This window comes from Phanerochaete carnosa (assembly GCF_000300595.1).
Source record: "Phanerochaete carnosa HHB-10118-sp unplaced genomic scaffold PHACAscaffold_3, whole genome shotgun sequence".
In the NCBI taxonomy this organism is placed as follows: Eukaryota; Fungi; Basidiomycota; class Agaricomycetes; order Polyporales; family Phanerochaetaceae; genus Phanerochaete; species Phanerochaete carnosa.
The window spans coordinates 3,440,709-3,468,656 of NW_006767630.1; the positions used below are offsets into that span (position 1 = coordinate 3,440,709).

The following is a 27,948-nucleotide window of genomic DNA, read 5'->3' on the forward strand; positions in this document are numbered from 1 at the left end:
TCTACCGCATACGTCATATCGCACAATCCCAGAAGTTGGATGCTGCGTTTATTGCGACGGATGGTCGCCTCCGACGACCCATCCAAACTGCCCAGCGACGCTAGAAGAAGACGCAGCGTTGACCGCGATGTGGACGCTCGGTTGGAAGCAGCTGCCGTGCGGGGTCAACAGCCGGGTGAGTGTGGGCGTCACACATTGTCAACCGCATGTTCGAGCTGAAGCTGCCACGGACAAACCACTACTGTAAACCTCTGTATAAGACGGAGAGTGGGTGCAGACATACCGATACTACAACGAGTGCATTTGTTGCAGTCGGTTTCGTTGCTTCTGGCTCACTGACAGGCGTTTGGCGTAGAGGCGGGTCGTACTACTATAGGGGCTCCTCCAACAGGGGCTTCTATCATGACCCTGTCAACAGGAGGCAGCATATCTCGATCTACGGCGCCAACAACGAACTCCTGGAGCGCGAGTATCTGCCTATGGAAGACGACGACACCACGGAGGTGCCGGTGGACGCCTTCCCCGAGACTCCAGTCAAGGTCGAGGAGCGGGAGATCAAGATCGAAGAGCCGCGAGCTCGTGCTTTGCTGTGACGCGTGAATGCATTGTTGCAAGGAAATATAAGAATTGTGCGTTCGCTATCATGCACCAGGTATCAGAAATTTGGCTGGCGTCCCCGTATACAACGCAGTTTCCTGAGATTTATAGTCCCGACGTGAGAAATTACTGCCCCAGGCGCTTGTCCGCCCTCGCCTTGTCCGGTACTTCTACCTCAGTCAACACCTCCTTGGCATGTCTCTGACTTCTGCACACAGAACTAGCATAGTACTTACATACAGCAGAAGTTCATCTATTTAGCTGACACCTTTCATGCTGCGTGCCTCCCCTTCCTCAACGCAGGTGCCTCGCGCACAGGTCGCATCACGGTACACCTTCGTGTTCGAAATTTACAGTTCCTGCGAACACTCATACGGCCAGTACAGTCACCGCGTGCGCCACATCGATTGGGCGGCCACCGTCGATCGGATCAAGCGGTTCTTGTGACGCCATTCGCAAAAGAGGACAATACTCATAAATGAACGTTAATGAACCTTGTTCTCCAGCTCGCATATAACGCGGTCTCTTGGATCTGATTTTCTCCCTGGCGCACCGCTTCAGAATGACGACAGCCATCTATAACACCTTGGACATCTATCGCTGTTGTCCCGAAAAGAACCCATACGATGCGTCTCCACCGATTTACAATCTCGTCCCTTACCACGATATCGAAAGTCTCGATACGCCGCAGTTGAAGCAAGCGGCATTCAACATCGTGCGACGAACCGGGATTAATGTCTTCTGGTCGATGAGTGATCGATATCCCTTTGTTATTGCGGAGTGCGATGAGGAAACGACGCAGAACGAGGCATCTACTTTCACGGAATATCATTCTCCTCCACCCTTGCCAAGCATAGCTCTCCCTGACGAGCTCGTGTCGCGCCTCACCTAACCTATTGCGAGTCGAGGAGCATTAAAGACCTTCTGCGAAAGGCCCAGGAGGGTCGTTTCCCGAAGGGCATCCTCCTAGAGTACTTCCCGGATGCGCGGACACTCTCCCGAGAGCGTGACATACGAGCTGGCGGAGAAAGCTATCAGATCTCTCTACACCATTCATGCGGCCTACGTGCGACACGGTGACATCGATAGACGAAATATCCTCCTACTCCCAGATGATCGCGTTGTCTGGACCAACTTCAACTCTGCGATGTGCGCCTCGGATCCTCGGCTCTCTGGGTGTGATCTTTTCCTCGAGTTCCAGGAAGGCTGGGACACTTTCTACATGCAACTGGTAAGCACCGCCGTTCGCGCTGTTTGATTCGTGCTGTGATGCCTTCACTTGGAAGCTTCCCAATAAGCGGATCGGTTGGGCCGGATACATCGGATGAACTACAAATTTGTGGCACGTATATAGGAGCATATCCTTGATGTTGACCGGTTCAGGCGAGTACATGCATCGCATATAGTTCGGGGATCCTGTTCGGAGTTTGCACAACAGGCGCGAATAGTCTTGCGCAACCTGTAACCAAAGAGAGCACAATCAGATACTCATTTACAAGAAAATCAGCACTCAACTATTAACTACATAGATCACAGAATGATAGACAGCATAGCTTTCCATGTTCGTGCTACACACATACTATTGTCTATCGAACATCTTATCAGCCTAAGAGTGTAGACATCCAGGAAAGATTTGGCTAGGAACCTTAACTCGCAGGGCATAATTGTCTCGTCCGCATACAATGCATGCCCGCGTAGTCACCATCTCCTCAACGGCTGGCATTAAGAGGTGAGTAGAGCGTGTCACGCTTTCCTTCATTGCAAGCCGCTGTGCGATAAGTCACAATACATACGGTTTGTTCTGCAGATGTTTCGGTGACTAGGTAGCGTATAGCTACAGTAGACGGAGAATGCAAAAGCTTAGCTTTTTGAAGGAAAGAAATTGAGCCTCCCAGACTGCGAGCTCATGTGGCGACGAGTGAACGACAGTGTGAATCAAGCCTTTCTGATGTCAACCTGAGGTCTGAAGCCGTAGGATACGGCTGGCGTGGATGGCGGTATTTCAAGTCTATGTGGGGCCGTTCAACAAAACTTTCGCGCTGCTACGCGGTCATCATCGTGTTCACGTAAGGAGCGCTCACGCGATCGCACTGCGCCAATGCACTCTGACCTCCACGACCTCTCTTTCGACCGGTGATGAGAAGATCCACACGCAGCCGCAGCCGCACCGATACCTAGGACGCGCCGATCAAGAGGTCAAAGGTTGAAAAGCCCGCGGTTCCGCCAGAGAAGGTGCAGTAAAAGCGGTCGGCGAACATCATGCTAGCCTTTGGTTCAACGGGGGCGATGTTGTGCTCGCCGCGCGAGCGAAGTCCTGCAAAGTCCATTCTGGCCTGCTTGCGCCCCATTAAGACGTGTTGAAGGGGCTGTTGAGTGCTCCTGCCCTCGCGAGCTTGCCAAAGCTGGATGGCTGCCCGGTGTCGCGGACGGACGACAACGGAGAGTTGTACGCGCAGCTGCTGCAGATTATCTGACCCTGGCTAGGAGGAAAGCTCTGGTGCGCGGTACGTCGTTCTTTTCTGTGCTTGGGTATTCACGTCCACGTGTCGCCACTTTGCTGTAGTGACTGGTTACAGTACGAAAGACAGCGTATCCAGATTCGCTACCTACCTCTGGTTGTCATCATTGTGGCGAAAGTTCAAGTACAAGAGATGCTGGTGAGATTCCCAGATCGGCTCGACGCGAAAGCGCGATGAGGACAGCTACCAGACTGCTGAAATACAGAACTTCAGGAGCCATCTCGGTGGCTAGCAGAAAATGCTGCGGCTTACCGGTGTCCGGTACTAGCTTATAAACTTGACATCACGGCTGCCAGCCCAATCTGCACCTGACTTCCCGCTATGTGGCAGGAAGTACCACGCGCCAAGCTCAGCTTCCAGAAGCCTGGCATACATATCAATGGAAAGATAAGCGACGTATTACACATGCTTTTCGGATGAATTGGCTCCAGAACTTTCATTGTACCTGGATACGAAGTGGAAACGTTGGGCCCGCCGGGATTTCATCGAGTAGAAGAACGCGCGTCCCATTGTTTATCGCAATTGTACAGAGGAAACGTGACGCATTTTGAAATCCATCGTAGATTCAGGAAGACGCGAAGGGTTTCTGCGATTCTAGTTAGCACGCATGGCTATAGAAAGGAATGACGCGGTGGCTCACCTGTCAAATTAAATGACGGAAGCTGCAGATTTTCGCCTATTAACATTATTACATGCAGAGTCATCCGCATCAACCGAGTCAGCGGTGTCTGTCTCGCGCGTCCGTGGGTGAGCGACGCGAGAAGCAGTGGTGAGTTGCGATGATTCCTTGAAGCGCAGCAGCAGCCGCACCAGCGAGGAAGTCCAGTTACAACGTGCATTTTCCTGTATGAGACGATGGCGCGTGACAAGACACAGCAGCATGTCACTGTCGCTTAGATGAGCATCTCGTCATCGTAGACAACTTCGTGAATGATAGATTCCTGGTCTTTCTGTCTGCTACATTCGTACAATGCTGCTGGAAGCAAGGTGAGAGCTCTCAAAAGCCTGCACAAGTGAACTACAGCGAACGAGTCGGACCGGCGGATGGATAAAATGAGGGGTTTAGGCTTCTCCGGCTCGTCGTCGAAGTAAATTATGCGCCAGCGGTACAGGCTGTAAAGCGAGCGTTGTGATATACTTTATCCTAAGGAAGCAGCACCGTTTTCCTCCTGGCCCGAAGGGACTGCCAATCTTGGGGAACGTGTTGGATGTGCCTCGCGATGGGCGTGGGTGGTTGACATACCAGCGATGGGGTCGTGAATATAGTATGTGGATCTTCTACTTTACACGACGGCTTCTTCACCAGGCTCCATCGCACATTGTCAGACTCGGACATTATTTATCTGCGCCTTTTGGGTGGCTCTGTCGTAGTTCTCAACTCAGCCATGGCCGCGGTGGATCTGCTTGAGAAGCGATCTTCCTTTTATTCCGACAGGTATGGCGATCCATTCCGGTCATCAGGGAAGATTCCACGTTCAGACATCATGTTGTAGACAGCACCTAGTCGTGGTTCATGACTTGTAAGTGTCTATGCGGTCGTCAGATTATATGCGACACTCACTTTACTCCAGTGTCGGCGGAGATAGGGCTTTTGCGTTCTTGGGATATGGTGACGACTGGCGAGAACACCGTCGTATCTTCCACCAGCATTACCACGGTCAAGTAGTCGAGAATTACCATCCTAGAATGGCCAAAGAAGCCAGAAAGCTTACCATTCGCCTTCTTACAACTCACGACTTCATGCAGAGTCTTCGCGTGTAAGTGGAGATTAATGGAAATCCATCTCTTAAATCGTGACTAGCATTGGGGTAACAGCTTCGCGGGCGCGATTATACTTGGTATCACGTTTGGCATGGAGATTCAAGATCACAACAATCTATATGTGCTCTTAGCTGAGAAAGCTATAAATCGTTTACTGGTGGCAGCCACGCCAGGGTCGTACATGGGTGAGCCTTTACCGTACCGTTCGTGGGACTTTGCTGATCGTATACTAGTCGACTCTATACCACTGAGTAAGTCCGAGCCGTACTGGCAGAGTACACTGCTCAATTGACTAGTGCGGTACATACCGTCGTGGGCTCCGGGCGGGCAATTCAAGCATGAGGCGGCGGACTTAAACGAGCATTTAACATTAATGTTTGAGCAGCCAATCGAGTTTGTCAAAAAGGCTTTGGTAAAGGCTAAGTTGCATTATAAATGGTCAGACGCTGACGTGCCATACTTGATCGCTAGCTTCAAGGAATCGCAGAGCCTTGCGTTGCTGCAACCCTTCTGGGAAATATGGACGACAAGGAGGACTTGGAGAAGTCAAAGCGCGAACGCGTTATTCAAAATGTCACAGGAGTGGCCTACCTAGGTGAGTCTCCTGGCATCTGGATACGCCAACCGCTGACACCATCAACTGTAGGGGGTGCGGATAGCGTGAGTTTGATGCTACAATTATCTTGTTGCTGAATGGCCTCAGGCTAATTCTCCTCGTAGACTGCTTCTGCTCTTGGGACTTTCATACTCGCCATGGTCATGAATCCCGCCGTGCAGTCTACTGCTCAAGAACAGATCGACCGTGTCGTTGGAAGTGCCTGTCTTCCGGACTTCACTTACCGCGACAGCTTGCCTTACGTCGCGGCCATTATGTACGAAGTCCTGAGGTACGTTTTAGTGATAGACCAATAGTGACTGAAACAACGGCAAGCCTTCTTACTCACTCTACCGGCTCTGGAAGGTGGCGTCCTGTAGCTCCGCTCGGTGCGTCTAGTAGTAGCATATTACCGCTAGAAGGGATAACTCACACACGCATTCAGGGATAGCGCATCGCGTGATGGTTGATGATGAATATAATGGCTATCATATCCCAGCAGGTGCTGCGGTGGTCAGCAACGCATGGTGCTCGGTCCCGCTTGCCCCAGTTTCCCACCTGTACTCATGCTGTTCCTCGTATAGGGCAATCTTGCATGATCCAGCCCGCTTCCCGAGCCCGGACACTTTCGACCCCACGCGCTGGCTCACGCCGGACGGACAGCTCAGCAAAACGACGTTGGACGCCACCAATATGGCTGTGTTCGGCTTCGGTAGGCGCATCTGTCCGGGAAATGACTTCGCTATGGCCTCCATCTGGATTGCCATGGTGCACATTCTAGCCATATACAACATTGAGAAGCCTGTAGACGATGCTGGAAAAGTCGTCGAACCGAGCGGAGAGTATACATCCGGATTCGTAGTGTGAGTTCCGCTTAATCTGGCAGAGGCAGAGGTTTTGACAACTCGCTTGCGAATATTTCATCAGCCACCCTGTGCCTTTCGGTGCGGTCTTTAAGCCTCGATCTGAGGCTGGTCGCAGCCTTATTGAGTCTTTAATCGACGATTGATGTACTTATGTCAACATTCCGAACCGAAGAGAGGATCTCGGAGATGTAGGAACAGTGCATCGTATATGTACATACATGCCATGAGAGGTTTATCGCTGCTACCCAGAGCAGAATCCTTATCACTTCAAACCTCCCGTTTACGACATCATTCCTTACCCATACATGAACATTCTGGACACTGCTCAGCTGAGACAAGCCGCGTCGGGTAGCGTTAGTTTTCTTCTTACGCAGTATCCTGTATAGTGACTCGCCTATGCGTTGTCGTCATTCACACAACTAAACCATTGGTTATATACCTTCTGCCATTGACCAATTCATGTGCGTATATGCATCACCAAGTTCTGTTCAGAGTGCACAGTAGTACCTGACGCCGAAGAGAGCACAATCAAAAATTTGATTCCAAGAAAACTCAGCACTCAGCTACTTGCTACATAAATCACTAATATGATAAATAGTACAGCGTTCCGTGTTTGTCAGTGTCGTCGTCGTTCAACTATCCTCCTCCTCTACGCCAAGCAACCGCCGTACAGTCTCCTCCTCGCGCTCCTGTGCGCGGGTCCTACCTTGCTGGAGCCTCTCCAGGCCCGCTCTGATGCTCTTCATGTGCACCTCAACGGGGATCCTTTCGCCAATGAGTTCCGGCGCAGCCACGCGCTCGCGGAGGTCCTCCATGTCCTCACTCATGCCCTCAAGCGCCTGGAGCGCCGCGGCGACATGTGCAGCCGCACGTGAACGATACGCGCCGATGTTGCGGAGGAGAAACAGGTGGCCGTTCAGCCCGCGGAGCTTGCGCTTGTTCCCGCCAAGGGCGGTCCAGAGTTCGGCGAGGAGCTCCTCCTTCGCAGCCGAGACCGTCCTGTTCTCGCGGTGCACCATCTCGTGCAGCGTCAAGAGCTGCTCCTCGAGCGCGTCGAGGTTGCGCATGTTCACCTCTGCCTCGAGCACGACGCGCTGCATCTGCGCGGAGAGCACAGACATCGCGTCCGCGAAGGTCTGCGTGACCACCTGCTGCGTCGTGAGCGCGGTGCTGAACGGGTTGAGCAGGCTCAGCGCGGACTTGGACTTGACGTGGTCCTGGATGGTGTGGAACGCGTGGTCGTTGACGGCGACGATGCTACAAGCGTGTCAGAGTAAAAATTACGTAAGGATACCGTAGACGCATACCTGTCTACCGCGCCGCCGACACGCGCGCTGAACCTCTGCAAACCGCGTCCCGTTCTCTTGGCAGCCTCCACAAAACCCTCGAGATGACTCGCGAGCATGTCCTTGCTCGTGAAGTCGCTGGCCTTGACAAGCGCGACGAGGTCCTGTGTCGCCATCTCGGCCTTTTTGATCTCGAGGCTCAGCGCCGAGTTGCCCACGGTGGAGTCGAGGAGCTGCTCGAACGTCGAGCTCTCCATTTCCGCGAGCTTCGCGTAGTCCGCCCACTTGGGTACCTTTGGCGGCGTGGGCGGGGTGTAGCATATCGGCGTGCGTGATAGACCCGGGATCCAGCACATGGGGGCGAACAGGGTCCGGAACGCGCTCGAGGCGAGGGTGAGGAGGTATGCGAGGAGGTATAGGAAGAGGAGGAAAGAAAGGGGTTTGCGCAGGAGGCGGAGAGAGGTCTTGAGCACGTCAAAAGAGTATTCGAGCGTGTAGAAAGCGCCATCGTTGATTGCGTGCCGGACTTGCTCGCCGTTGACATTAACAAGTGGGGGAATGTTATCTGAGAGGCTGCCTTTCGCCCTTGCAAAGCCCCTGCGAATCGTGCCCGGCTGAGCGACGGAATTCTTCTTAGCCATTGGCTTGCGCTTCCGCGCGAAGGTCGACCTGCCGTTTGCAAGTGGTGAGGGCGAAACTTCGTATGGATTTGCTAGGTTATATTCTGGTTCGTCTTCCCAGCTCGCATCGTCGGTGAATGTAGCGGATACGATCCTCTCCGTGTGCGTGGTTTGCGTGAGGACCTCAGCACCCTCGAGATCGCTGTCTTGGGCAGGCGTGCTCCCGCGGGACTCAGAAGCAGGCTCGCGTTTCATGTCTTTGCCGTGTCGTCAAGTTTCTGGATGCCGGAGAGAGATGAAGAGAGAGAATAAACTGGGCTGGCAACAGCTGGCAACAGAGGAACTGGTTGCTCAATGACGCATGGTGGAGTGAACGCCAATCAATACTTCCGCGAGGCGAGCGGTATCCCGGGTCCTGGTGTCAAGCGGAAGCAAGATGCGTCCCTTCCAGATCTGGGTTACGGTGCGCCCTCAAGCACGTCCCTGACGTCGTCCCGCCCGCCCATTCTACTGCTCTATTGCATTCTAGACATTAACCCACACCCTAACATTAGTACTGCTCTTCCGTACGCAGTATGTCTATCAGCAAACTATAAAGTTCGTCCTACTTATCCGCTATTAATCATCCACTCGCCGTTCCTTCCCATATATATAAAATGGCAGACGTGCTCCTCCTGCCAGAGCTTCAGCTCTAGTGTACGGTGGAAATTGCAGTGCCCATAGACTCACCAGCCTGTCGGACATGCATCGATTGAACACCCTACACGGTAGCTGCTTCCACCCGCGCGTCCACTCCGCGGTGAATGCAATATCTTCTGCGAGCGTCGCTGGGCACCCTGGATGGGTCGTTGGAGGCGACCACACTGGGAACGTTGATTGTTTGGAACCCATGGTTCGCAGGAGAGTTTGAGGTTCGATCGAGGGCCATATATGCTCCTAATCCGTCACCGCTAGCATCCGCCGTGACTCTGTCCAAAGGATTGTGCGACATGACGTCATGCGCGGTAAGAACTTGCAGCAAAGACAAAGTTTTGGTCGTCAGAGGTCAGATTCTGTGGCTCTGGGACACATTTCAGTCCCTGGAATTTCGAAGAAAGCAACGAGAGCTTGGCAGAGCATCATGCTGAGGACAGTCACCGGCAGCGCTTCAGATTGTGGTTAATGAATAAGCAACAGTAGAGTATCAATATTACGGGGGCAAGGTCTGCGAGAGGGCGATACAGAACGTATACCTGGACTACCAGAGCATAAAATTCTAATGATGTTGAGATACACCGGGATGTGGCGCCTGTTCGCTGACTTAATGCAAGCCTGCATCCGTTGCGGCGAGTTTCTGGTGGGACCCGCTTGCGACTGGCCGAGTCTGCGTCACAGCGGCCTTATTCGCGCTCGTGTCCTTCTCAGCCAAGGCGGCCTCACGCTTCTTCTTGATCTCCTCGATCTTTGCAGGATATTTCTTGATGTACGCCTTCTGCGCGGCAGGATCGGAGTGACCGTGACCGACCCATGCCACATCAGCTGTGAGCTAGTGAAGACACGAAGCCAACCATTGCATGTGAACATAATACAGGTTGAATTGAACTTGTGTCGTGCTTATGAACTCCTGTTGCGTTCAAACGACTCGCCGTATGTGCGTGAGTACACACTCGCCATTTCCGAGAAAAGCATGCATTTGTCTCTATGCCATAGATTGAACAGGAACTTTATGCCGTACTCGGGGATCTCCCTTCAGCTGCCCTTTGTCGCGTGGCTGGAATAAGATGAGCGAGACGCGATACAAGGATGTTACGGGGACGCTCACCGCCGATCGTTTGTTAGCGGAAGTGCGGCGAGTGCGGCTTCAAAAATGCGTTTGTGCACTTTCCAGAGCCGTCCTGCTTGCAGGGAACGATGTTCACATTGTTGTACTCGTCTTCGGCTTCCTCGATGTTTGTGGTGTGCGTCCCAACAAAGCACGATCCCATCTCTTTCACGTTTAGATAGTTCGCATTGCCTGCCCCTCCCTCATGGAGCTCTAGGTCCATGCAACACAGTCCCATGTACCCATATATCTTCTCCCCGTCTGACGCCCCGCCTGTGAAGTAACAGTCGGACTCGAAGACGTGTGGAATGAGGCAGCTCTTGTCGGTATTGCTCTCCTCCGTAAGAGCCGTGGCAGCGTACGCAATGTCTCTTCGTCTGCGCCTCTCGTCTCATCATTCGGAAGGTCTTCAGCGCGCTCACGCTCTTCGCGGCATTGAGGAGCCCCTTTATCGCATCGATGTCTGCATCAGAGGCGAAGTTGTTGACGAAATCGATCAAATCTTTAGTGTTGGGTATGTCGGAAGTCAGGATGGCGTCTTGGAGTTCTTTCTTAACTCTCGGCAGGAGGGGCATGCTGCTCAAGCTTGAGTGGCTCAGCACGAGTATGTAGGGAGAGAACCGTGGGAGGCTTGAATTATGAGGCAAGTAGAGGGGCTATTAATGGCGGACCGCGACTGGCATAAGGTGTTTCATCCTGGATCATAGAATCTACCGAACGCGGCGCGCCACAAGGGCATCAAACCTCTTAGTATACACCTGTAAGACCCTGTAAGACCCTGTAAGACCCCTTAAATGTGTCGCACGTATCTGCTAATTAGCTAAAACCGATGAGCGAGGATTGCAGGGTTCCGTAAGGAGTCTGTCTCGGGTCCGCACTAGCTCGGACGAGGATGGGCCACGAGCATCCAAGCTCTTCGCTGTTGTGTATGTTATGGAGCTGAGTTAGTTGAAGCCGCCCCAATACAACAATGATATAATCTGCTCCCCGGAAGCGTGAGACTTACAGTTCCTCACCACAAAGCTTCCATATGTCATATCAAGGGTACATAGACAAGCTTCTTCGATCTTGCCCTCTTGCTCTTCTACTTGGCTTCCTATTCATCTACCTCCATTGGGATCTCACCAAAGGCGTCTACCGGCACCATGATAGTCTCTTCAACTTCCATGGGCAGATACTCGCGCTCTGTAAGCTCGCCGTTGGCGCCGTACGTCGAAATATGCTGCCTCTTCTTTACACGGTCGTAGTAGAAGCCCTTGTTCGAGGAGCCTCTATAATAGTACGACCCGTTGCTGCGTCAAACGCTGGTGAGCGGGCCAATCAACGCGATTATCGCAAGAGACGCACGCATTGTAGTATCGGTATGTCTGCTGCCAATCGCCACCCGCTGTCACATACTGAAATCTACAGTAATGGTTGTTCTGCGAAAGCTTCAGCTCCGAGTCGAGTGTGCGACAGAAACTGCGGTGCCCGAGACCCACCTGGCTATTAACCCCGCATGGCAGCTGCCTCCAGCCGAGCGTCCACATCGCGGTGAATGCTGCATCTTCTTCTGGTGTCGCTGGGCATCTCGATTGGCTCGTCGTCGGTGACCAGCCTGGGCACGTTAGTTGGCTGAGGGACATGGTTAGCAGGAGAGGTGAGTTTCAGACCCGAGTCTGAGTAGTCAAGACAACTGAAGACTATAAATGCTTCTGCGATGGGGGGTAAGCCTTACTCCCACCGCTGTCAGTGTCCCGATGAGGCTGTACAGCGGATTTCAACGGCACTGTCAAAAATGCCAACTCTCAAAGTCAGGTGAGGTCATAAGATTGCGCGTTCTGACGTTACACGAATCACGCGAGATACGAGCTTTAGCAAGGGTAGGTCAGTGTCTGATACTCCACTGAGGCAGCGAGAACTCACTAGAACAGCACGCCGAGGATGATCGTCTCAGCGTTTCGGTTTCCAGGTCAATACGCGAGTCACAGAAGGTATTGTAAGTGTGTAGGAGGACTATACAGGACGTACAGTAAGATTAAGGGAGCGTAACATTCCGACAGTGTTGAGACTTTGGAAGAGGAGAGCAGAGCATGAGGTTTAAGCCTTGACTTTCTTAATCTGGGTTACAGAGGGCTGGGGCTGCTCGGTTGCGGTGCATTTGAGTTCAGAATCACTCGCCGCAGGCTGGTCCTGCGTCGCAGCAGTCTTGCTCGCGCTCGCGTTTCTTGCGTTCCGTGCGGCTAAGACGGCCTCGCGCCTCTTCTTGAATTCTTCGACCTTGGCAGGATACTTCTCAACGTACGCCTTTTGCGCGGCAGGAGTGACGGTGACCGATGTGTACCACATCAGCTGTGCGTCGAAGATGCAAAGCCAATCAGGTCAGGGCCAGACGTTCGGATAGACGCGTCGACGAACGCACCGACTTCCTTGTGGGGTTAATCTTATCTTGCTCTGCCCTGGTGACTTGTCGGGATGTTGCTCTGGTTCAAAATTATTGTTTGCGTTTCGGGCAGTGATGAGATGTACAAAACAGACGTACTTGCAACTGTGCTCCCTGAAAAACCTACTGAACGCCTTGCGCATGTCGGGAATCATGTGGAACTGGATGATCTCTTCGGTAGCAGAGCCCTTGCTTGTGTCTGCGGCGGCCAAATACTCAAGGAAAATGCTTTCAGCCTGCGACACACGCGTCAGTTGCAGTAAAATACGCGAAGAGGTCAGAAATCGCTGACAGCTGCTCGCGCGTCGCGCGCGCGCTGAGAGACAGCAGCAAAGCCTCGGCGGTTGACGCCGAAACCGCCCCCGAAGCCGTAATAAAAGTCTAAGGGGTCGTCGTGCCAGAACATGATGAGAATATACGCGTCGGATGTCGCTCTAAGAGTTGATAGAAGTGGGCAGGACGATGGGGAGCCCGCAGAGACCACCAGCGACGCGACACGCTCATAAAGGGAACCTGTCATTCCCACGCTCTTTGTGAGAAATAATTGTCAAAGTGAGGTCTTCGCACAAGGATCTCGTACGCGCTAAGTCCCGGTACGGCTTGACCAGCATCTGTGCGATAGTGCCCACACCACAGCAAGCACAGCAGAATATTACAATCTGTCCCACACGGCGGGTCATATGATACTTCAGTCAACCACCCTGTCGGCTATCCATGCGGCCCGCCGGCGGCGTCCATCGTCCACGATGATTAGCAAGCAAACCGAGCATTCTCCGGTTGGGAAGTTTTTATATTTACACGCCAAACTCGAGGTTATAAGAGAGACGACCAGGCATGCGCTGGTGATTCTCGTCTCCCGGCCTTCTGACTCGCACGTCGAGAATCTTCCACAATGTCTGATGAACTCAAGCCGGTATACGACCCCAAGGGCATGCCCTTCCGCCGCCTGGGCTCGAGTGGTCTGCGCGTGCCACTCTTTTCGCTCGGAGCATGTAAGCGTCGCGTTAAGTCGATCCAAGTGTGCTGCTGACTGTGTTGCAGGGCTCACACTCGGAGGGTCCGTCAAGGGCGATCCCGTAAAGGTACTCGCCCGCCCGCATCGCGCGAAGCGCAACGATAATGACGCTATGATCGCAGGAAATCATCAAAGTTGCCTTCGAGAACGGTATCAACATGATTGATACTGCCGAAACGTACGCCAAGGGTGAATCTGAGAGGCAGATCGGGCGCGCTCTCAAGGAGCTTAATCTTCGTCGAACTGACCTCATCGTCACAACAAAGATCTTCTGGGGTACTCGCCGGGGACCTAATGATGGTGGTCTTTCTCGCAAGCAGTAAGTGAATAGCTTCGGAAAATCAGGACCTGAATTGAATGTCGTCAGCATCATCGAGGGAACCAAGGAGGCGCTGGAGCGTCTCCAGCTCGACTATGTTGATGTGATTTTTGCGCACCGTCCCGACCCGACCAGTAAGCACGCCGCGCCATTCGTCAACGTCTGCCGCTCATGCCACACCCAGCTCCGATGGAAGAGGTTGTGCGGGCGTTCAACTGGGTGATTGAGAAGGGTTGGGCCTTCTACTGGGGCACATCTGAGTGGAGCGCACGCGAGATCGAGGAGGCATTCCACGTCGCACATAAGCTGAACCTCATAGCGCCCGTCGTGGAGCAGTGCAAGCACCATATGTTCCACCGCGAACGACCCGAGAAAGAGTTCGAACCCCTATACCGCAAATACGACTACGGCACGACCATCTTCTCTGGCTTGGCACAGGGCCTCCTCACTGGCAAGGTCGGTTACTCAGCTTGTGAAGGCAGTGTTACGTTACTAAGCGGATGTCAAAGTATAACGATGGCCTACCACCAGACTCGCGTTTCGCGACTGAGAAGGAGGCACAGTTCGACACGATGCGCCTGTGGTTGCAGAGTCCTGAGGGTCAGGCCGACATCGCCAAGGTCCGGGAGCTCTCCAGCTTCGCTGAGAAGGGTACGTGCGCTCCGGCAATCTCTCACTTCACGCATACCCACACTGTTTTGCGCTGTGACAGAGCTCAACTGCAAGGTGCAGCACCTCGCGCTCGCGTGGCTATGCACAAAGCAGCACACATCGTCCGTCGTCCTCGGCGCGAGTAAGCCGGAGCAGGTCCTCGACAATCTCAAGGCGCTCGAGGTCATTCCCAAGCTCACGCCGGCTATCCTCGAGAAGGTGGAAGATATCATTGGCACGAAGCCGAAGCCTGTCGTAAGCACATCCTCTTGAGCTCGGCGTGAACTAGGGTTGAAGTGCTTCGTCGCAGAACTTGTACGGTCGCTACCCCCTCGAAGGTCACTTCCCTAGGATCTGAATGTGGGAAGCAAAAGAATGAATCGTGTCGGTATATGTACTTCTAGATATATCATGCCAATACACAAGCTACCCGAACCTGAATCACACTTCGTGGTCCTCGGTGCAGCCTGCGAATGAGCGACCGATATCTTTTTGCGCTCCAGCCTCCCACAGTGCACAGCGACTGCCGTGTGTTCTCGTTGTGTGGCAGGAACTGAACAGCTAAGAGCAGATGTCATGGTTGCCCTAGGTCAGAACGATGCACTCAAACCCGTTGGCTGGTCTCTCCTGACAGTAAGTGATATTTAGCTCGGAGACGGTCAACGATTGCTATGAGAGAGGCAGACGCGTGCTTCATTCTTAGAGAGGGGCGCATCAACAGGCGCGTCGCGCTTACTAGGGAGGGGCGCATCAATAGGCACACCGCGTTTAAGGCTTCGGTACATCTATCATGGACATTGATGCAGATGGTCCAAATGTCGTCTAGCTCGCCGTCTTGCCGGTTGCCGCCGTTGAACAGCCTACGGGGCAGCTGTGCACACTTACACTTGCGCTCCTTCCTTCCTCCCGCCCCCTGCGGCCCCCCGCCCTCTTCCTCGCCCGTCCCCCGGCGCCCAGGCGGCCCTCAGACTGTGCCTTGAAAATATCGCCTATCATATTACGCGATCCCGTAAGATGCCGGTATATAACGTGACGAGTACGTGGATGCGGCTTCTTGTGCCTCAGGCGACGAATGCTGACTACGGTCCTTCTCCTGCCGAAATATAGTCGACGACGCAAGTCCTCTTGTCCAGTATGACCAGTGGTGGACCGATTCTTCTCACACAGACCCCTTCTGGACGAATTACACAGACCGCACGTTCCACCCGACCGAGCAATTTGTAAGTGGCGGACGGATGATCTCGACCATCAGCTCATGCGGTTTAGGGCGCCGCTGCTACGGTGACCTTCAACGGCTCTGCTGTGTACATCTTCGGAGCCAAGCGTCCAAATCATGTGCGTCAGCATGTTCTCCTTGATTGCCAACGGCTGTTGAGTTGCTCGGGCAACATCTAGGACGTCTATGCTGTGACTATCGACGGCGCAACCACAACTGCAAACGGCTACAGCGGGTCTGCCAACATCAACATCTTCAACGCGACGCTGTTCAGCCAAACGGGTCTGGATACCTCGGAACAGCACCAAATCGCGCTGCAGAACAAGTACAGCACATCGACACCAGCGTATGTAGACCTCGATTATGTCATCATCACTTCTGGGGACGGGAACGCGAGGTAAATCAGTGTCCGTGCGGTGTTGGAAAGTTGACCCGATGCTAATGCGTTGTTGGCAGTACGCAGTCTCAGGATACCGTCTGGGATGACGACCACGCCGAATATTCCATTGGCTGGGACACCTCGCCAAACGGCTTACAGGACAACTACTATAATCAGACTATGCAGTATGTACGCTCCAATAGCTGCTCTGCCATGTTTTGCTAACGTCTTCTATACCTACAGCCGTACAAACGTTATGAACGCATCCGCATCCGTGATCTTCACGGGCAATGCCATTTCGATTTACGGCGCTACCTCAACGAACCATGGATTATTTTCTGTTTCTCTCGACAGCGCACAGCCCCTCATTTTGAATGGCACTACTCCGTCATATATCGGGATCCGCTACCAAAATCTCCTGGTGAGCACTCCGATCTGTTTCGGCTTGCGGGAACTCAAAGAACAATCCTTTGGTAATACGCAGTATTGGGCGGGCGGCTTATCCAATGGCCAACATAATGTTACTATCGCGAACGTGGACAGCACTTTCCTGGACCTAGACAAGTTCGTAGTGTCTAATTGGTCACAGCCAGACGCCAGTAGCACGACCATCAGCTCTTCGCCGACATCTTCCTCGAGCGCTGCTTCCACGAAGGCTCCGGGAGATAATGGCGGCGGGTGAGTCACGTAACCCCTTGTGCGTGAGTTACAATCAACTGACGCTTTGCGCTTCTCCCTAGCAGCACTACGCACCATTCCTCATCTGGACCAGTCATCGGCGGTGTCGTTGCTGGCGTCGTGGTTCTTGCCCTCATTGGCCTGGGCGCATTCCTCTTCTACCGCCGGCGGTCGCGCCGGGGGTTGGACCGCATCCAGTACTTGCGGCCCGGCAACGAGTCCAAAGGCGGTGACGTCCTCTCTGCCGCGGACGACCCCTTTGCCATCGAGCCCTTCCCGGTCGTGAACTCCGTGCACAAACGTACGCCACTGAGCCCTTCGACGCACGCGGCCGGCCCGCATGGTGCGTCGACCTTCGACACATCAACGATTTTGGGGACGGGGACGTCAGGGGACGTAGAGTCGGGGTGCGTGTGGCCGTGACGTGCACGATTGGGTTTCGTCGGTTGCTCACGCTGGTTTTGCGCAGGTACATCGTCGCGAGCGCACACGCCCCATGGCCAGACGAGAACCCGCATAGAGACATGCCGCCTCCAGACTACGCACAGGCAACTGCCACGAGCTCGTCACGCCGTATGCTCCCGCCACCGCCTATCCCGAACGATCCACCACACCGCAAATCATGACATGTACCTTGTCTATATCCCGCTCTCGCACGCTTTCACGCGCTCGTTTGTTGTTATCTTAACCGGACTCTGAAACCTCATGCTGGACATCTCATACCTACACAATGACTGCAGCAATTTGCTATGTAAACCATGTGACTTTGAATGTAAATGCTATGTTTCGGGCTCATATAATTCACTGGCGGTGGCTGCCGACTCTGGTAAAGCGGTGAGTGCTTTGTTTCATTCGCAGTACGCAGTTCCGACATGATCCTTCTTGCATAGCTTATCCTTATAGAACTGGTGGCACCTCCGTGGTACTTCATATTCCGAATCGGCCATAAACTCTATCGTATTGAGGGGGGACCATGATCAGACACGTCCCGGTGCGAGGCTGTTGCGAGGGATTGCTGTGGTAAGGTGAAATCTCTACTTTGTTAACTCATCTCACTATATCGCGTGTTATGGATTGTCGCTACTAGTAAGTATCCGTCGACTGACTTCGGAAGTCGCTTGGCATAACCAGGGTGATCCGATTGCCAAACAGGTATACTACTGTCTCCCGCGATTGTTGTTGATATATTCGTTTCTCCAGTCTGTGTTGCTACGTCATGCAATCCCGAGCCGTCTCTATCCACTCTGACTGTGGCAGAGCCGTTCTCTTGCATGGCAACAGAGTTCATCACATCATGACGACTTCCTGCTGCAATAATCCACAGTCGTGGTATTAGTTCCTGTGTCCGTGTCTGCAGCCAATATTGCAGTCGCAGCGCGCGGCCTGCGCTCGGTGTTAGCTCCGAAATTTAGATAAAAACGTGCTCTCTTATGCGATGCAACGCTCTACCAAATGTTTTAGGCCATGCCTGTCTTCAACGTCGCTGGTGAGTGCTAAGTCCCCTTTTAGCTCATTATATACCCCACGTATATACTGACTTATGTCGCATATAGTCGATAACACGAGCTCCCTTATCGTTTATGGCGGCTTCTGAGGCAAATTCCGTTATTGAGCCGACGACAGGTTCTGTGGTGCTCCGATAACCACATATCTGTGCATCTGACGCAATACTGTGCGAACCGAATGCGTAACTATGCGGAAGGGAACGTACGTACAGGCCACTGGGCTGCGATCTGATTACTAGTGTAGCGATCGGGACAGCGGTCGTCTGTGGCGCTGCGCCCAACGTAGATGGAACTTCTGCGACAGTACCATCCAGTCCCATCCCATGAAGGATGATAATCCTATCCAGGTCTATTCAACTCACGGTTGGGCCTATGTTAGTAATTGTCAGGATGTGGGGGCCATCAGACAGCCCGCCTGCGCAGAATCGTCAATGCGCTCAAGTGTGCTGGGCGGTATCGAAGCCCTATTCTCATCACCGCCGCGCCCGGCATTCTGTTCGCCGTCATCGAAATCATCTCCGTCAAAGCTCCGGGAGGCTGACCGCAGGGATGAAGAACAGCGGAGCTGTGCTTACAGCCGTAGCCTTAGCATTCTCCCAGATCTTGCTATCCCCGCGCCGAAGCGGTTCTCTCTGTTGTTGAGTCTGTTTCATGACCGAGTCGTGCCTGTTCCCGGAGACCAGTGTTCGCAAAATCAAACGCATGGGGAAGTGCTATTAGATAATTTGAAAGGTTACTGTGATATCATTTGACTAATGGGAAATTTCTGTTGAATTTACATCTTTTCAGCGGTACACTAAGAGCAGCGAACCACTGAAGTACACTTGAAAGACCACGAGAACGTCAAACCGACGATTGACAGGAAGAGGCGCTGCAGTGACTGTATCGTTGACGCTCGAAGATGATCCGGCCTCCAATTGCTTTCTGTCCCCGTTCTAACCGTCGTATGCATAGAGAACACCATGCTCAAAGAGCTCCGGGAAGAGAGTAGAAGCGTAGTCTGAAGAAGGGAAGAGAGCTGTCGGAGAGAACTCCAGATTTGCGTAGTCCCCCCCATACAGCCTAAGCCGCACATGGCTGACACGCCCCGCCTCCACGCAATGCAGCAGTATGGACTCGAGCACTGCAACTTGATCCCCAGCCTGGTTAAACACCTTCTTCAAGTTGGGAAAATTACTTTGACATTTCCAGAAGCGGAGCTCGATGTAGTCGAGGGATGCGCTGTCGGCAAGTGTACGAATTGTCGCCGTTGCTATTTCGATCGCTTCGTGCGGATCTTCTAAAGGCTCGCCTGAATAGTAAGGCACCAACTCCACTCGGGGTTTAATACCCAGCACCAGGACCTTCAGCGCGTGGAATGGTGACAGGTCATGCACCACATAACCTGTGCATGGAGAGCAACGAGGGGCATTGAGATTAACGACGACGATGCCGGCAAATACAATACATACCATGCCTGCGCACCAGCTCTTTACCACGGACCTGGTATAGCTCATAGTCCAGAGCAATACTCAGCTTTTTCAGGCCGCGATTACAGGACCGGATGATGTCGGCGGCCGGCCACTGATACCCTAACCGCATGACATCTAGGTCTCTGATTGACTCCAGAATGCCAGTCTTCTTATGTGGGAATGTCCTGAGGGTGATGGTGTCCAAGACGAGTGAAGACGGCCGCGGCAAGGTCCAGGCCTGCCACTTGATAGGGGGAGGGGGTTTGACGAAATCCCCTACCCATTGGTGCAGATTGCGCAAGACCAAGGCCCGCAACGAACCAAACATGCTCAGCACGTCGCAAAGCGCCGAGACTCCGTGGAATCGGGGTACCCAAGGCCGGAAAATGCCGTGGACGGTGAGAGTGTCGAGTGATAGCAGGCCTATAGCATCGCGGTATGAGGCCGGAAGCCTCTTGGCCACCATTCCCCGTAGCGTAAGGCTGGATAGAGTGGAGAAGGAAGGGATGAAATCGACAAAGTTGAACTCGATGGGGTTTCCTTCGTCGCCACCCCACTGCAGCGTCAGGCGCCGGACAATGTGCTGAATGGACGGGAAGAAAGGTTCTGCAAGAGATCTTGCACGTAATGGTTGGTCGTCCAGCCTGGAGGGCCCGGGTACTTCTCGGACTTGACTATGAGCGAAAGAGAGCAGAAGGTGTGGAGGAACGTCATGGACCGCCATCTCTTGGACACTAGAGAGCAGGAACAGATACTTCGTTTGCAAAGGAATTCGTCGAATATTCGGTAGAAGACGTCTTCAGGAATGACATTGATATGGATGCGCCCTGTCACCATGTTCCGACTTGATATCGCCAATGAGGGCTCGAGAGTTTGGTGCGGTAGTAAGCTGGGAGGGCTCCTGAATATACAGCCGGAGGCTGGGCGGTGATATTCTTGGCGGATATGACCCCTACAATAATCCGGATGACCAGAAACAGGCGCGGCACCTTTCGCAAGATGCCGACACCGACACCGCCATCAAATCCCGATAGCTTCGTGGCGTTGTTGCTGCCATTCCTCGAGTGCGTTCTCTCATGCTCCCTTGTTAGATTCTCGTATTCTGGCCGAGCCACCAGGGGCCAATCAGATTCTGCGCGTGTGACGCGTCACGGAAACGCGGTGTCGGGACTTGCCGAGACGCGTCGCGTGGCACGTGACTTCATGCTATATATACCCCACTGTGGATAGTAGCTCTCTTATACACATACTCCCAACTACCTTCTGACATCCTTCGAGCTCTTCACCATGGCCAAGGGAAACTACAGTTGGGGCAGTGACGGCTACTCTACAACCAGCAGTGGAACCAACAGCCAGGTGTGTACCTCGACTTCTGCGCTTCCAAGCAACGACGCTGACCCCCCTATGTTCTCCAGAGCAACCACTACTGCCACCGCGACGGCAGGAGCAGCTCTAGCGGCTACCACTACTCTAACTCGTAGGTGTCTTGGTGCTTTTGCAACATTGTCCCCTGCCTGCTGACCTCTGATGTGTTTAGTGATGGGAGCTACTACTACAACAACCTGAATGGGTCAATGTACTATGACAGTGGCAACAGGTACTTGCAGTACACGTTGCCCATGTCTCCAAGTCTTCCAAGTAGATGTCAGCCTCGTATGGGCACGCTGCCCCCTCCTCTGACCACTTCTATGTTATGACTATTTAGCTATCATATGATCTATGCATCATGTTTCTTGGATGTGTTAAACGTCTGAATGATCATAAGCCGACACGTAATTTTATGAGGCCCCTTTCAGTAACCCGTGAGTTTCAAAACTCACGCGAGTTCTGGCATGCCGGCCCAGTCACCCCACTGTCACTTGCACATGTAATTCCACTTAGTCAAAGTGATGCCCTCCGTCTGCAAGCAAGCCTCTGCCGTCCAAGACAAGTCCCTGCTGCATCCATAGCATCAGCTAGGGTAATACCTAGGGCAACCCTTCTGGCCTGTGCTGAACAGTGAAAAATGCACAAAGTCCTGCTCTTGAAGCTCTCATTACTCATCTTGACCACTGTTATTTCCAAGCTTGTCATTTCTTTGCAGCAGTACTATTTCAGGGGACCATATCATAATTTCTGCACTCACCAGCCTCAGACAAACTCAGGGCCTGCTCCCCGCCCTGCGCGACGCGGCAGAATGGTGCTTTCACGGCTGTCACGTATAGTCACAGGCTTGTCACTTATTGGTCACACTAGTGCTTGGGTCTGAGTTTGCAAACTCACGGGTTACTGAAAGGGGCCTGAGGCCTGAGCTTGTGTGGGACGCAGCTTTCTCATGCATTAGCATAGAGCATGTGGTGCGTACACAGTTTGAACTTTGATTGATGACCCTGTGAGCTCACGCACAGACTGGTGTGTGTGACAGAGTGTTGAGAGTATACGGTAACTTGGAGTGCAACCTTGTCAGTTCTGCTATACTAGCTTCCAAATTTCTTGAACACCATGCCATCAAAGACTCCTATGTCCCTCATTGATGTGACTGGTACATTGTTTAAGCAGCTGCACCAGCTGCAATCTTATCTGAGGTGTCTGGCTCTGTGCAGTGTATATTGACGGGACTGTTCTCTGCTGCCTGCTCGTACATCTGAGTGCAGATTGTGACACTCAACATCACTGTGCTCGTGCGATCTGAGAAGAAGGCAGAGAAGTCCAAGTCGTTTGGGGTGAAGCCTGTCATAGTAGGGTTCACAGCAGACTTTGCTTTGGTGAGGAGGCTTGCAGAGGGTGCTCATGTTGTGTTTTCTCCAGTATGCTGCAAACATTATCAATCTTCTTTAATACTGTATCTTCATGGCAGCTTGGCTACACTGCAGGCATATTTGGATAAGCTTGAGGTTATGCAGGTGGTCTTGGGAGGACAGGTTGAGACATGTGAAGCTAAATGACATGCCTATCCCACTTCATACAGTACCTTAGCCTTGGCTACAACCGCACAAATTAATTTCTGACACCCTCTTTTGACAGTCTAGCACCAGTGCAGCAAACTGACATGGAGTCTCTGTTAGAAAAAATAATGAATTATCTTGTAGCATCTAGATTACTCATGAGGCTTGAGAACCTAGAATCATCATGAGAAGAAGGAAATTGGTCAGGAGATGCTCAAAGTAAGTAGCGCAAGTGATGTAAGAAAATGGATTACACTATTTCCTTACTATCATTAGTAGAATAACTTACCTAGTTACTTACCAGTCAGTCTGCATGCACTCATGATTGCCAAGCGGCTAGATGATCTCTCTTGAGAACTTGGCCCACTTGGCAAGAGCAGTTGAGCACTTACTCCGTAAGTGTCTATCTCTGGGAGACTAAGTTAAGTGCTCTTATTATGAGCATTCAGATTCTTTTTCTGACATTGCTTTCGCACATTTGACCAGTGATCCCAGACATTTTGACTGAGGGTGCAGTGTCAGAGGACATGTACCCTACAGATGTTATATATGAAGACTCCAACTTCAACCAGCTCATAAAGATCAAGCATACTGCTTTCCACAAAAAGGTAGATCTTACGATGTCCGAAGCCGACAAACAAGGTAAGCCAGGTGTTTCATGCTGCAATGTACATTGGCAGTGTTTGGCTCAATAGACACAAAGACTATTGTCGAACGTACATTGTGTTTCCCAGTACAGTGTACAGCATCACCAAGACATTCCTTGTAGATGCTGGACTTCAAAACTCATACTTGTCTCAGATCCCCATGCTCATTAAGGCCTCTGTCAACAGAGTTGGAGCTGGTATGGTCAGGAAAGGTCTTGCCCTCAAACTTCACGTTTATATCAATGACTGTCAGTCACTAGAACTTGCTCTTCTGGGATCTCACCTCAGGCCAATCATGCACATTTGCAGTTGCTGAGCTTTGCATCACCCTGTATAACATGGTTGTCCACGAAGAGTCTGACTTTAATGAGGATCGGGAACACTTGCAGCATGCTATTTCCAAGAAGATCAGTCACGTCATGGTTCAGCTGGGATTCACTAACGACAACCAATTGACATCACTGTCTGCGAGCAATTGAGGATATAATACTAATGACTACATGGCAACTTGGCAACATCATGGACAGGTAGGCCGGTGTCCTTGAATTTGAAAAGCATGACCTTACGTGTGTGTGCAATGCTCCACTCAAGCTTTGCCTCCTTCCGGCCCTTTTCATCATCAGCTGCATCCTGGGTCCAAGAATTTGCAAAGTTGGTGAGCACAAGTTGTTCAGTTTGTGTGCAGGGACAAGGGAAAAGCTCTCCTCATTTGCATCCACATGAATGACCCTGTGGCTTTTGTGACAGAGCACATTAGCAGATCGATAGGACATGAAGGCTCCTGAAGAGTCAATTGTGATGGGCGGGATAGCATTACAGATGTACTCCAAGAAAATAATGAACAGGTTGACAGCATGAGGATGTTTGGCTCCAGATAGGTCCAGGGTGCCAGACCTGTGGAAGATTGGTGTGTCAGATCCCTGGAGACATGCAAGGTGCTTGTTCACGAGGCACTCATTATGGTATATCCACGCCATAACCTAGAAATACACTAGCTCTCATTCCTCTGAGGTCGCCTTGTAGGGTTCGGGCAATATACTTAGCCACTTCTTCAGGTTGAACTGCAGCTGTCTGCCATGAGTGTGAGCTTGGCTTCGGCGATGTAGCACTATGGGTTGTCAGAGCCATGCATATGACGGGGATTGAAGATCTTAACAATGTACAGCGTGTCTGAGCACAGCGAGCAGCTTAGTTGTGTGTGCATGCTTCACCAGGACGATTTGGCATGTCGGCTTTGTGCTAGGGTATAATTGTGGCGCACGTCTTGCCATGCTGGGAGTGCTGCAGAGTAATCTCAGAGCTGGGAGTGAGTGCTAGGAGTGAGATACTGAAGTGGTTGGGGCTGCTGAGGAGGGGCCATGATAGTTGCTCAGTTATGGATAATTTGAAGTAACCCTCGGTGATGGCGCGATGATCGTAAGGTGCAAGTCGTCGATTTAGGAGGTCGCCACCTTCACGCAATAAGTGCAGAAATCCTTTCCAAAAATTCAAGGGATTTCGCTTGTCCATACCATGGGAAGTTGGCGCTAATATTGATAAATGGTAACAGATACTGCTTTACACGATGCTGAATTTTTGCGTTGAATCCGAATATCACTCGCGGCGGGGTGTCCGGACTTTGCTGGCCGGAGACCGTGAATAGAGCAGTCGATCCGGCCGACAGTATTTATCTCTCGGAGTTTGAAGCGGGATGTGATTAGACGCTGACAGATGGGCGGGATAATACTGAATATGAGCATGCGCGCATCAGCACCTGACCAAAAAACGCTTGCACGACGACCGCGACGATGACCGAGATTCACGACCAGTTTGATACGATTCTTATCCTCGACTTTGGCTCACAGGTTGGGGTGCCGATGCCGCACTCTGAGACACTTCTGACGAGATTCATCTCCAGTACAGCCATCTCATTACGAGGAGATGTCGTGAGCTCAAGGTCTACGCTGAGCTGATGCCATGCACCCAGAAGATCAAGGATTTGAATTTCAAGCCCAAGGGTATGCCTAATGAGATCTCTTTAGTTTTACGGCGGCTAATCACTCGCTGGGAAGGTGTCGTTCTTTCTGGCTCGCCGTACTCTGTCTATGATTCGGATGCTCCTCACGTTGACCCTGCAGTGTTTGAGCTGGGTGTTCCCGTTCTCGGTATTTGCTATGGTCTCCAGGTTCGCAGATTTCTACTCTCAGATGTCCCACGACTGACGACTCTTCTAAGTAGGAGATGGCCTGGAATATGGGGGGCGCTGTTTCGAAATGCGATCACCGGGAATATGGTTTTGCTCAGCTGCAAGTCGTGAAGTTTGAGGGCGAGGCCCAGTCCAGCGGCTCCATTGTGGATGCCCTCTTCGAGGGATTGGGCGATGAGATGCAGGTACGTGTACCTATCAAGATTCCTCTTCCAATTCTATTGAACGCGATGTTTATGTTTAGGTTTGGATGTCGCATGGAGACCAGCTCTCGTCTCTGCCGTCAGACTTCCATGTCATCGGTCGCACTCAGACTGCCCCCTTTGCCGCCGTCACTCACAACTCAAAGCCATTCTACGGCATTCAGTTCCATGCAGAGGTCACGCACTCGAAACGAGGAAAGGAGGTTATCGGCCGTTTCGTCCTTAACATTTGCCAGTGCCAGCCTCACTGGACCATGGTGCATCTTTTTTAAGTCTCTAACGAGGAGAATGAAAACTGAGTCTTGCTACAGGAAGAGTTCATTGGCAAGGAAATTTCCCGGATACGAGAAATCTGTGGGCTAAAGGGTCGTGTCATCGGCGCGGTCAGCGGTGGTGTGGACAGCACCGTTGCTGCCAAGCTCATGCACGAGGCAATTGGCGATCGCTTCCATGCCATCATGGTCGACAACGGCGTCCTGCGTCTGAATGAGGCTGCTCAGGTCCACAAGATGCTTTCCGAGGACCTCGGTGTCAAGCTGACAGTCGTCGATGCCTCGGAGGAGTTCTTGGGCAAGCTCAAGGACGTCGAGGACCCCGAGCAGAAGCGTAAGATCATCGGCAACACCTTCATACACGTCTTCGAGCGTGAGGCTACGCGGATCGAAAAGGAAGCTGAGGAGGAGGAGCTTAAGGGTGCTGAGAAGAAGGGCCGTGTCGAATGGCTGCTCCAGGGCACGCTCTACCCTGATGTCATCGAGAGCATCAGCTTCAAGGGTCCCAGCGCGACCATCAAGACGCATCACAACGTCGGCGGTCTGCTCAAGGACATGAAGCTCAAGCTTATCGAGCCCCTGCGCGAGCTGTTCAAGGACGAGGTCCGCGCGCTCGGCCGTCTGCTTGGCATCCCTGCACATCTCGTCCAGCGCCACCCCTTCCCGGGCCCCGGTCTTGCGATCCGCATCCTCGGCCCCGTCACGCTAGAACAGGTGCAGATTCTGCAGAAGGCGGATGACATCTACATCTCTGAAATCCGGAAGGCAGGCCTCTACGATGAGATCAGCCAGGCGTTCGCCGTCCTCTTACCCGTCAAGGCGGTCGGCGTCATGGGCGACAAGCGGACGTATGAGCAAGTCATCGCGCTCCGCGCGGTCCAGTCAGAGGATTTTATGACCGCGGACTGGTACTGCTTCCCCACCGACGTCCTCCGCAGGATATCGTCGCGTATCACAAACGAGGTCGCGGGCGTCAATCGTATTACTTACGACATTTCATCCAAGCCGCCAGCTGTGAGTACTCAGTGGACCTTGTTGCGTTGTGACCGATACTCACCTCTTTCCGCTTAGACCGTCGAATGGCTTTGAGCTACTAAAAACGTATTACCAGAATAGTGATCTGGCTGATTGGGTAATGCGTGTAAGCTGCTTGGCATTAGACCGGTATGCAGTGAATTTTCAATGAATCTCTCCCTAGAGTTGAGTGCACATGTGCAGTGCTTAGTGCCACGTACAGAAGGCTTTATGTCCTAACCCTCCTTGCTGCATTGCACTTGCATGATCAATATGAACAGCTGCCACGCAGATGCTTTACCGCCACAAAGTTTACTTGCGAGTTGTGGCTCACTTGATGATGCTAAAGCTTGGGGACTACATTTGAAAGGCTGCCTCAGCTAGCAAACCCCAGTGAATATCACATCTACCCGGGTTGACTCAAATCTACTGTGCTCGACTTGGTAGACCACGGTAGGTGTATTGGACTGTGAGGCACCCCCATCTACGCAATTTTCTCTTCATAAATTGTGACACACCCAGATATACTGCTATCTACGGTTACACACCCAGGTCACCTCCCCTCTGCATCTCATACAGTAGCACACCACATACCCATAAATACCCCCATCTATGCAGCTCTCTTCACCTCACCGCTCGTATCTGCATGGTGATTTCCAGCTAGTTAGCACGAGATGATGTGAATGTGACGTTTCTGACTTTATGCCATGCTCGCCGCTGTCTGATTCAGCTGACACTTCTGCACTGCTGTTAGTATGCCAAGTAACTCTCCTATAAATCCGTACACTCACTGCCTTAGCTGCAAGATTATTGAACTTCTATGAACACATCCATAATGAATCAGGAACTGCTATCATCCACAGATATCATATAATGCACCCTTTCTCTCCCTCGGTGAAGCCCTTCCAATAGGCCTCGAAGGCGGCCAAGTCCTCTTGGCAGTCAGGGTGCTCGGCCTTCCAAGTGTCGCGACAGTAAGTCCTGTCAGTGGGATTTCGACAGGGTTAACAAGCTGATGTCCA

The 27,948-nt window shown here is 52.4% G+C and overlaps 12 protein-coding genes across 12 annotated transcripts; 7 read left to right on the top strand and 5 right to left on the bottom strand.

Annotated features, from left to right (window-relative positions):
* The first annotated feature begins 213 nt into the window (after positions 1–213).
* PHACADRAFT_252948 (uncharacterized protein) lies at positions 214–2,223 on the top strand. The gene has a single exon (XM_007393779.1). The coding sequence runs from the start codon at positions 1,160–1,162 to the stop codon at positions 1,487–1,489; it is 330 nt and encodes a 109-aa protein (XP_007393841.1). The 5' UTR covers positions 214–1,159; the 3' UTR covers positions 1,490–2,223.
* Positions 2,224–4,241: 2,018 nt separating this feature from the next.
* On the top strand, positions 4,242–6,689 carry PHACADRAFT_252949 (uncharacterized protein). Its single transcript, XM_007393780.1, has 14 exons — positions 4,242–4,381; positions 4,443–4,551; positions 4,610–4,636; positions 4,688–4,873; positions 4,932–5,062; positions 5,111–5,128; positions 5,174–5,289; positions 5,349–5,472; positions 5,524–5,537; positions 5,598–5,764; positions 5,839–5,861; positions 5,918–5,999; positions 6,057–6,335; positions 6,400–6,689. Exons 2-14 carry the CDS (start codon positions 4,502–4,504, stop codon positions 6,479–6,481), a joined length of 1,299 nt encoding a protein of 432 aa, XP_007393842.1. The 5' UTR covers positions 4,242–4,381; positions 4,443–4,501; the 3' UTR covers positions 6,482–6,689.
* Positions 6,690–6,849: 160 nt separating this feature from the next.
* PHACADRAFT_252952 (uncharacterized protein) lies at positions 6,850–8,603 on the bottom strand (the record flags this gene model as incomplete). Its single annotated transcript, XM_007393781.1, has 1 exon — positions 6,850–8,603. A coding segment is annotated over exon 1 (485 nt), but the record flags the coding sequence as incomplete, so codon positions are not given.
* A 1,525-nt stretch (positions 8,604–10,128) lies between these two features.
* On the bottom strand, positions 10,129–10,825 carry PHACADRAFT_252953 (uncharacterized protein). Its single transcript, XM_007393782.1, has one exon. It carries the CDS (start codon positions 10,618–10,620, stop codon positions 10,249–10,251), a length of 372 nt encoding a protein of 123 aa, XP_007393844.1. The 5' UTR covers positions 10,621–10,825; the 3' UTR covers positions 10,129–10,248.
* Positions 10,826–10,959: 134 nt separating this feature from the next.
* On the bottom strand, positions 10,960–11,899 carry PHACADRAFT_207354 (uncharacterized protein). The gene is made up of 3 exons (XM_007393783.1): positions 11,527–11,899; positions 11,393–11,466; positions 10,960–11,337 (listed from the first exon to the last, which is right to left on the bottom strand). The coding sequence occupies exons 1-3, from the start codon at positions 11,668–11,670 to the stop codon at positions 11,142–11,144; spliced, it is 414 nt and encodes a 137-aa protein (XP_007393845.1). The 5' UTR covers positions 11,671–11,899; the 3' UTR covers positions 10,960–11,141.
* A 136-nt stretch (positions 11,900–12,035) lies between these two features.
* Positions 12,036–12,654, bottom strand: PHACADRAFT_252954 (uncharacterized protein). Its single transcript, XM_007393784.1, has 3 exons — positions 12,567–12,654; positions 12,447–12,507; positions 12,036–12,376 (listed from the first exon to the last, which is right to left on the bottom strand). The coding sequence occupies exons 1-3, from the start codon at positions 12,620–12,622 to the stop codon at positions 12,125–12,127; spliced, it is 369 nt and encodes a 122-aa protein (XP_007393846.1). The 5' UTR covers positions 12,623–12,654; the 3' UTR covers positions 12,036–12,124.
* Positions 12,655–13,324: 670 nt separating this feature from the next.
* PHACADRAFT_252956 (uncharacterized protein) lies at positions 13,325–14,889 on the top strand. Its single transcript, XM_007393785.1, has 8 exons — positions 13,325–13,459; positions 13,509–13,549; positions 13,605–13,801; positions 13,850–13,935; positions 13,986–14,257; positions 14,311–14,452; positions 14,514–14,707; positions 14,763–14,889. Exons 1-8 carry the CDS (start codon positions 13,360–13,362, stop codon positions 14,808–14,810), a joined length of 1,080 nt encoding a protein of 359 aa, XP_007393847.1. The 5' UTR covers positions 13,325–13,359; the 3' UTR covers positions 14,811–14,889.
* Positions 14,890–15,397: 508 nt separating this feature from the next.
* On the top strand, positions 15,398–17,448 carry PHACADRAFT_252958 (uncharacterized protein). The gene is made up of 9 exons (XM_007393786.1): positions 15,398–15,488; positions 15,560–15,672; positions 15,719–15,787; positions 15,848–16,065; positions 16,125–16,232; positions 16,291–16,468; positions 16,532–16,725; positions 16,788–17,132; positions 17,195–17,448. Exons 1-9 carry the CDS (start codon positions 15,467–15,469, stop codon positions 17,349–17,351), a joined length of 1,404 nt encoding a protein of 467 aa, XP_007393848.1. The 5' UTR covers positions 15,398–15,466; the 3' UTR covers positions 17,352–17,448.
* Positions 17,449–18,954: 1,506 nt separating this feature from the next.
* Positions 18,955–20,029, bottom strand: PHACADRAFT_252960 (uncharacterized protein). The gene has a single exon (XM_007393787.1). It carries the CDS (start codon positions 19,682–19,684, stop codon positions 19,166–19,168), a length of 519 nt encoding a protein of 172 aa, XP_007393849.1. The 5' UTR covers positions 19,685–20,029; the 3' UTR covers positions 18,955–19,165.
* Positions 20,030–20,974: 945 nt separating this feature from the next.
* PHACADRAFT_58748 (uncharacterized protein) lies at positions 20,975–21,300 on the top strand (the record flags this gene model as incomplete). Its single annotated transcript, XM_007393788.1, has 3 exons — positions 20,975–21,039; positions 21,099–21,158; positions 21,219–21,300. Coding segments are annotated over 3 exons (207 nt in total), but the record flags the coding sequence as incomplete, so codon positions are not given.
* A 1,865-nt stretch (positions 21,301–23,165) lies between these two features.
* Positions 23,166–23,511, top strand: PHACADRAFT_59783 (uncharacterized protein; the record flags this gene model as incomplete). Its single annotated transcript, XM_007393789.1, has 2 exons — positions 23,166–23,247; positions 23,309–23,511. Coding segments are annotated over 2 exons (285 nt in total), but the record flags the coding sequence as incomplete, so codon positions are not given.
* A 1,492-nt stretch (positions 23,512–25,003) lies between these two features.
* PHACADRAFT_140555 (uncharacterized protein) lies at positions 25,004–27,231 on the top strand. Its single transcript, XM_007393790.1, has 7 exons — positions 25,004–25,096; positions 25,150–25,249; positions 25,304–25,416; positions 25,470–25,622; positions 25,682–25,897; positions 25,952–26,926; positions 26,984–27,231. Exons 1-7 carry the CDS (start codon positions 25,040–25,042, stop codon positions 26,999–27,001), a joined length of 1,632 nt encoding a protein of 543 aa, XP_007393852.1. The 5' UTR covers positions 25,004–25,039; the 3' UTR covers positions 27,002–27,231.
* The last annotated feature ends 717 nt before the right edge of the window (positions 27,232–27,948 follow it).

Excerpts from the sequence above, each read along its gene's own strand:
- PHACADRAFT_252958 (XM_007393786.1), top strand. The coding sequence starts at position 15,467 with ATGCCGGTATATAACGTGACGA. Across the intron at positions 15,673-15,718 it reads TCCACCCGACCGAGCAATTT|GGCGCCGCTGCTACGGTGAC; the intron begins GTAAGTGGCGGA and ends CATGCGGTTTAG. Across the intron at positions 15,788-15,847 it reads GAGCCAAGCGTCCAAATCAT|GACGTCTATGCTGTGACTAT; the intron begins GTGCGTCAGCAT and ends GGCAACATCTAG.
- PHACADRAFT_252960 (XM_007393787.1), bottom strand. The coding sequence starts at position 19,684 with ATGGTATGTATTGTATTTGCCGGCATCGTCGTCGTTAATCTCAATGCC.
- PHACADRAFT_252956 (XM_007393785.1), top strand. The coding sequence starts at position 13,360 with ATGTCTGATGAACTCAAGCCGGTATACGACCCCAAGGGCATGCCCTTC. Across the intron at positions 13,550-13,604 it reads TCAAGGGCGATCCCGTAAAG|GAAATCATCAAAGTTGCCTT; the intron begins GTACTCGCCCGC and ends CTATGATCGCAG. Across the intron at positions 14,708-14,762 it reads GCACGAAGCCGAAGCCTGTC|AACTTGTACGGTCGCTACCC; the intron begins GTAAGCACATCC and ends GCTTCGTCGCAG.
- PHACADRAFT_252949 (XM_007393780.1), top strand. The coding sequence starts at position 4,502 with ATGGCCGCGGTGGATCTGCTTGAGAAGCGATCTTCCTTTTATTCCGAC. Across the intron at positions 4,874-4,931 it reads TTCATGCAGAGTCTTCGCGT|CTTCGCGGGCGCGATTATAC; the intron begins GTAAGTGGAGAT and ends TTGGGGTAACAG. Across the intron at positions 5,862-5,917 it reads GCGTCCTGTAGCTCCGCTCG|GGATAGCGCATCGCGTGATG; the intron begins GTGCGTCTAGTA and ends ACACGCATTCAG.
- PHACADRAFT_252948 (XM_007393779.1), top strand. The coding sequence starts at position 1,160 with ATGACGACAGCCATCTATAACACCTTGGACATCTATCGCTGTTGTCCC.
- PHACADRAFT_252953 (XM_007393782.1), bottom strand. The coding sequence starts at position 10,620 with ATGCCCCTCCTGCCGAGAGTTAAGAAAGAACTCCAAGACGCCATCCTG.
- PHACADRAFT_207354 (XM_007393783.1), bottom strand. The coding sequence starts at position 11,670 with ATGTCCCTCAGCCAACTAACGTGCCCAGGCTGGTCACCGACGACGAGC. Across the intron at positions 11,467-11,526 it reads CATGCGGGGTTAATAGCCAG|AACAACCATTACTGTAGATT; the intron begins GTGGGTCTCGGG and ends AAGCTTTCGCAG. Across the intron at positions 11,338-11,392 it reads ACATACCGATACTACAATGC|CAACGGGTCGTACTATTATA; the intron begins GTGCGTCTCTTG and ends CGTTTGACGCAG.
- PHACADRAFT_252954 (XM_007393784.1), bottom strand. The coding sequence starts at position 12,622 with ATGATTCCCGACATGCGCAAGGCGTTCAGTAGGTTTTTCAGGGAGCAC. Across the intron at positions 12,508-12,566 it reads TTCAGGGAGCACAGTTGCAA|AGCAACATCCCGACAAGTCA; the intron begins GTACGTCTGTTT and ends ATTTTGAACCAG. Across the intron at positions 12,377-12,446 it reads TTAACCCCACAAGGAAGTCG|CTGATGTGGTACACATCGGT; the intron begins GTGCGTTCGTCG and ends TTCGACGCACAG.
- PHACADRAFT_140555 (XM_007393790.1), top strand. The coding sequence starts at position 25,040 with ATGACCGAGATTCACGACCAGTTTGATACGATTCTTATCCTCGACTTT. Across the intron at positions 25,623-25,681 it reads GATTGGGCGATGAGATGCAG|GTTTGGATGTCGCATGGAGA; the intron begins GTACGTGTACCT and ends GTTTATGTTTAG. Across the intron at positions 25,898-25,951 it reads GCCAGCCTCACTGGACCATG|GAAGAGTTCATTGGCAAGGA; the intron begins GTGCATCTTTTT and ends GTCTTGCTACAG.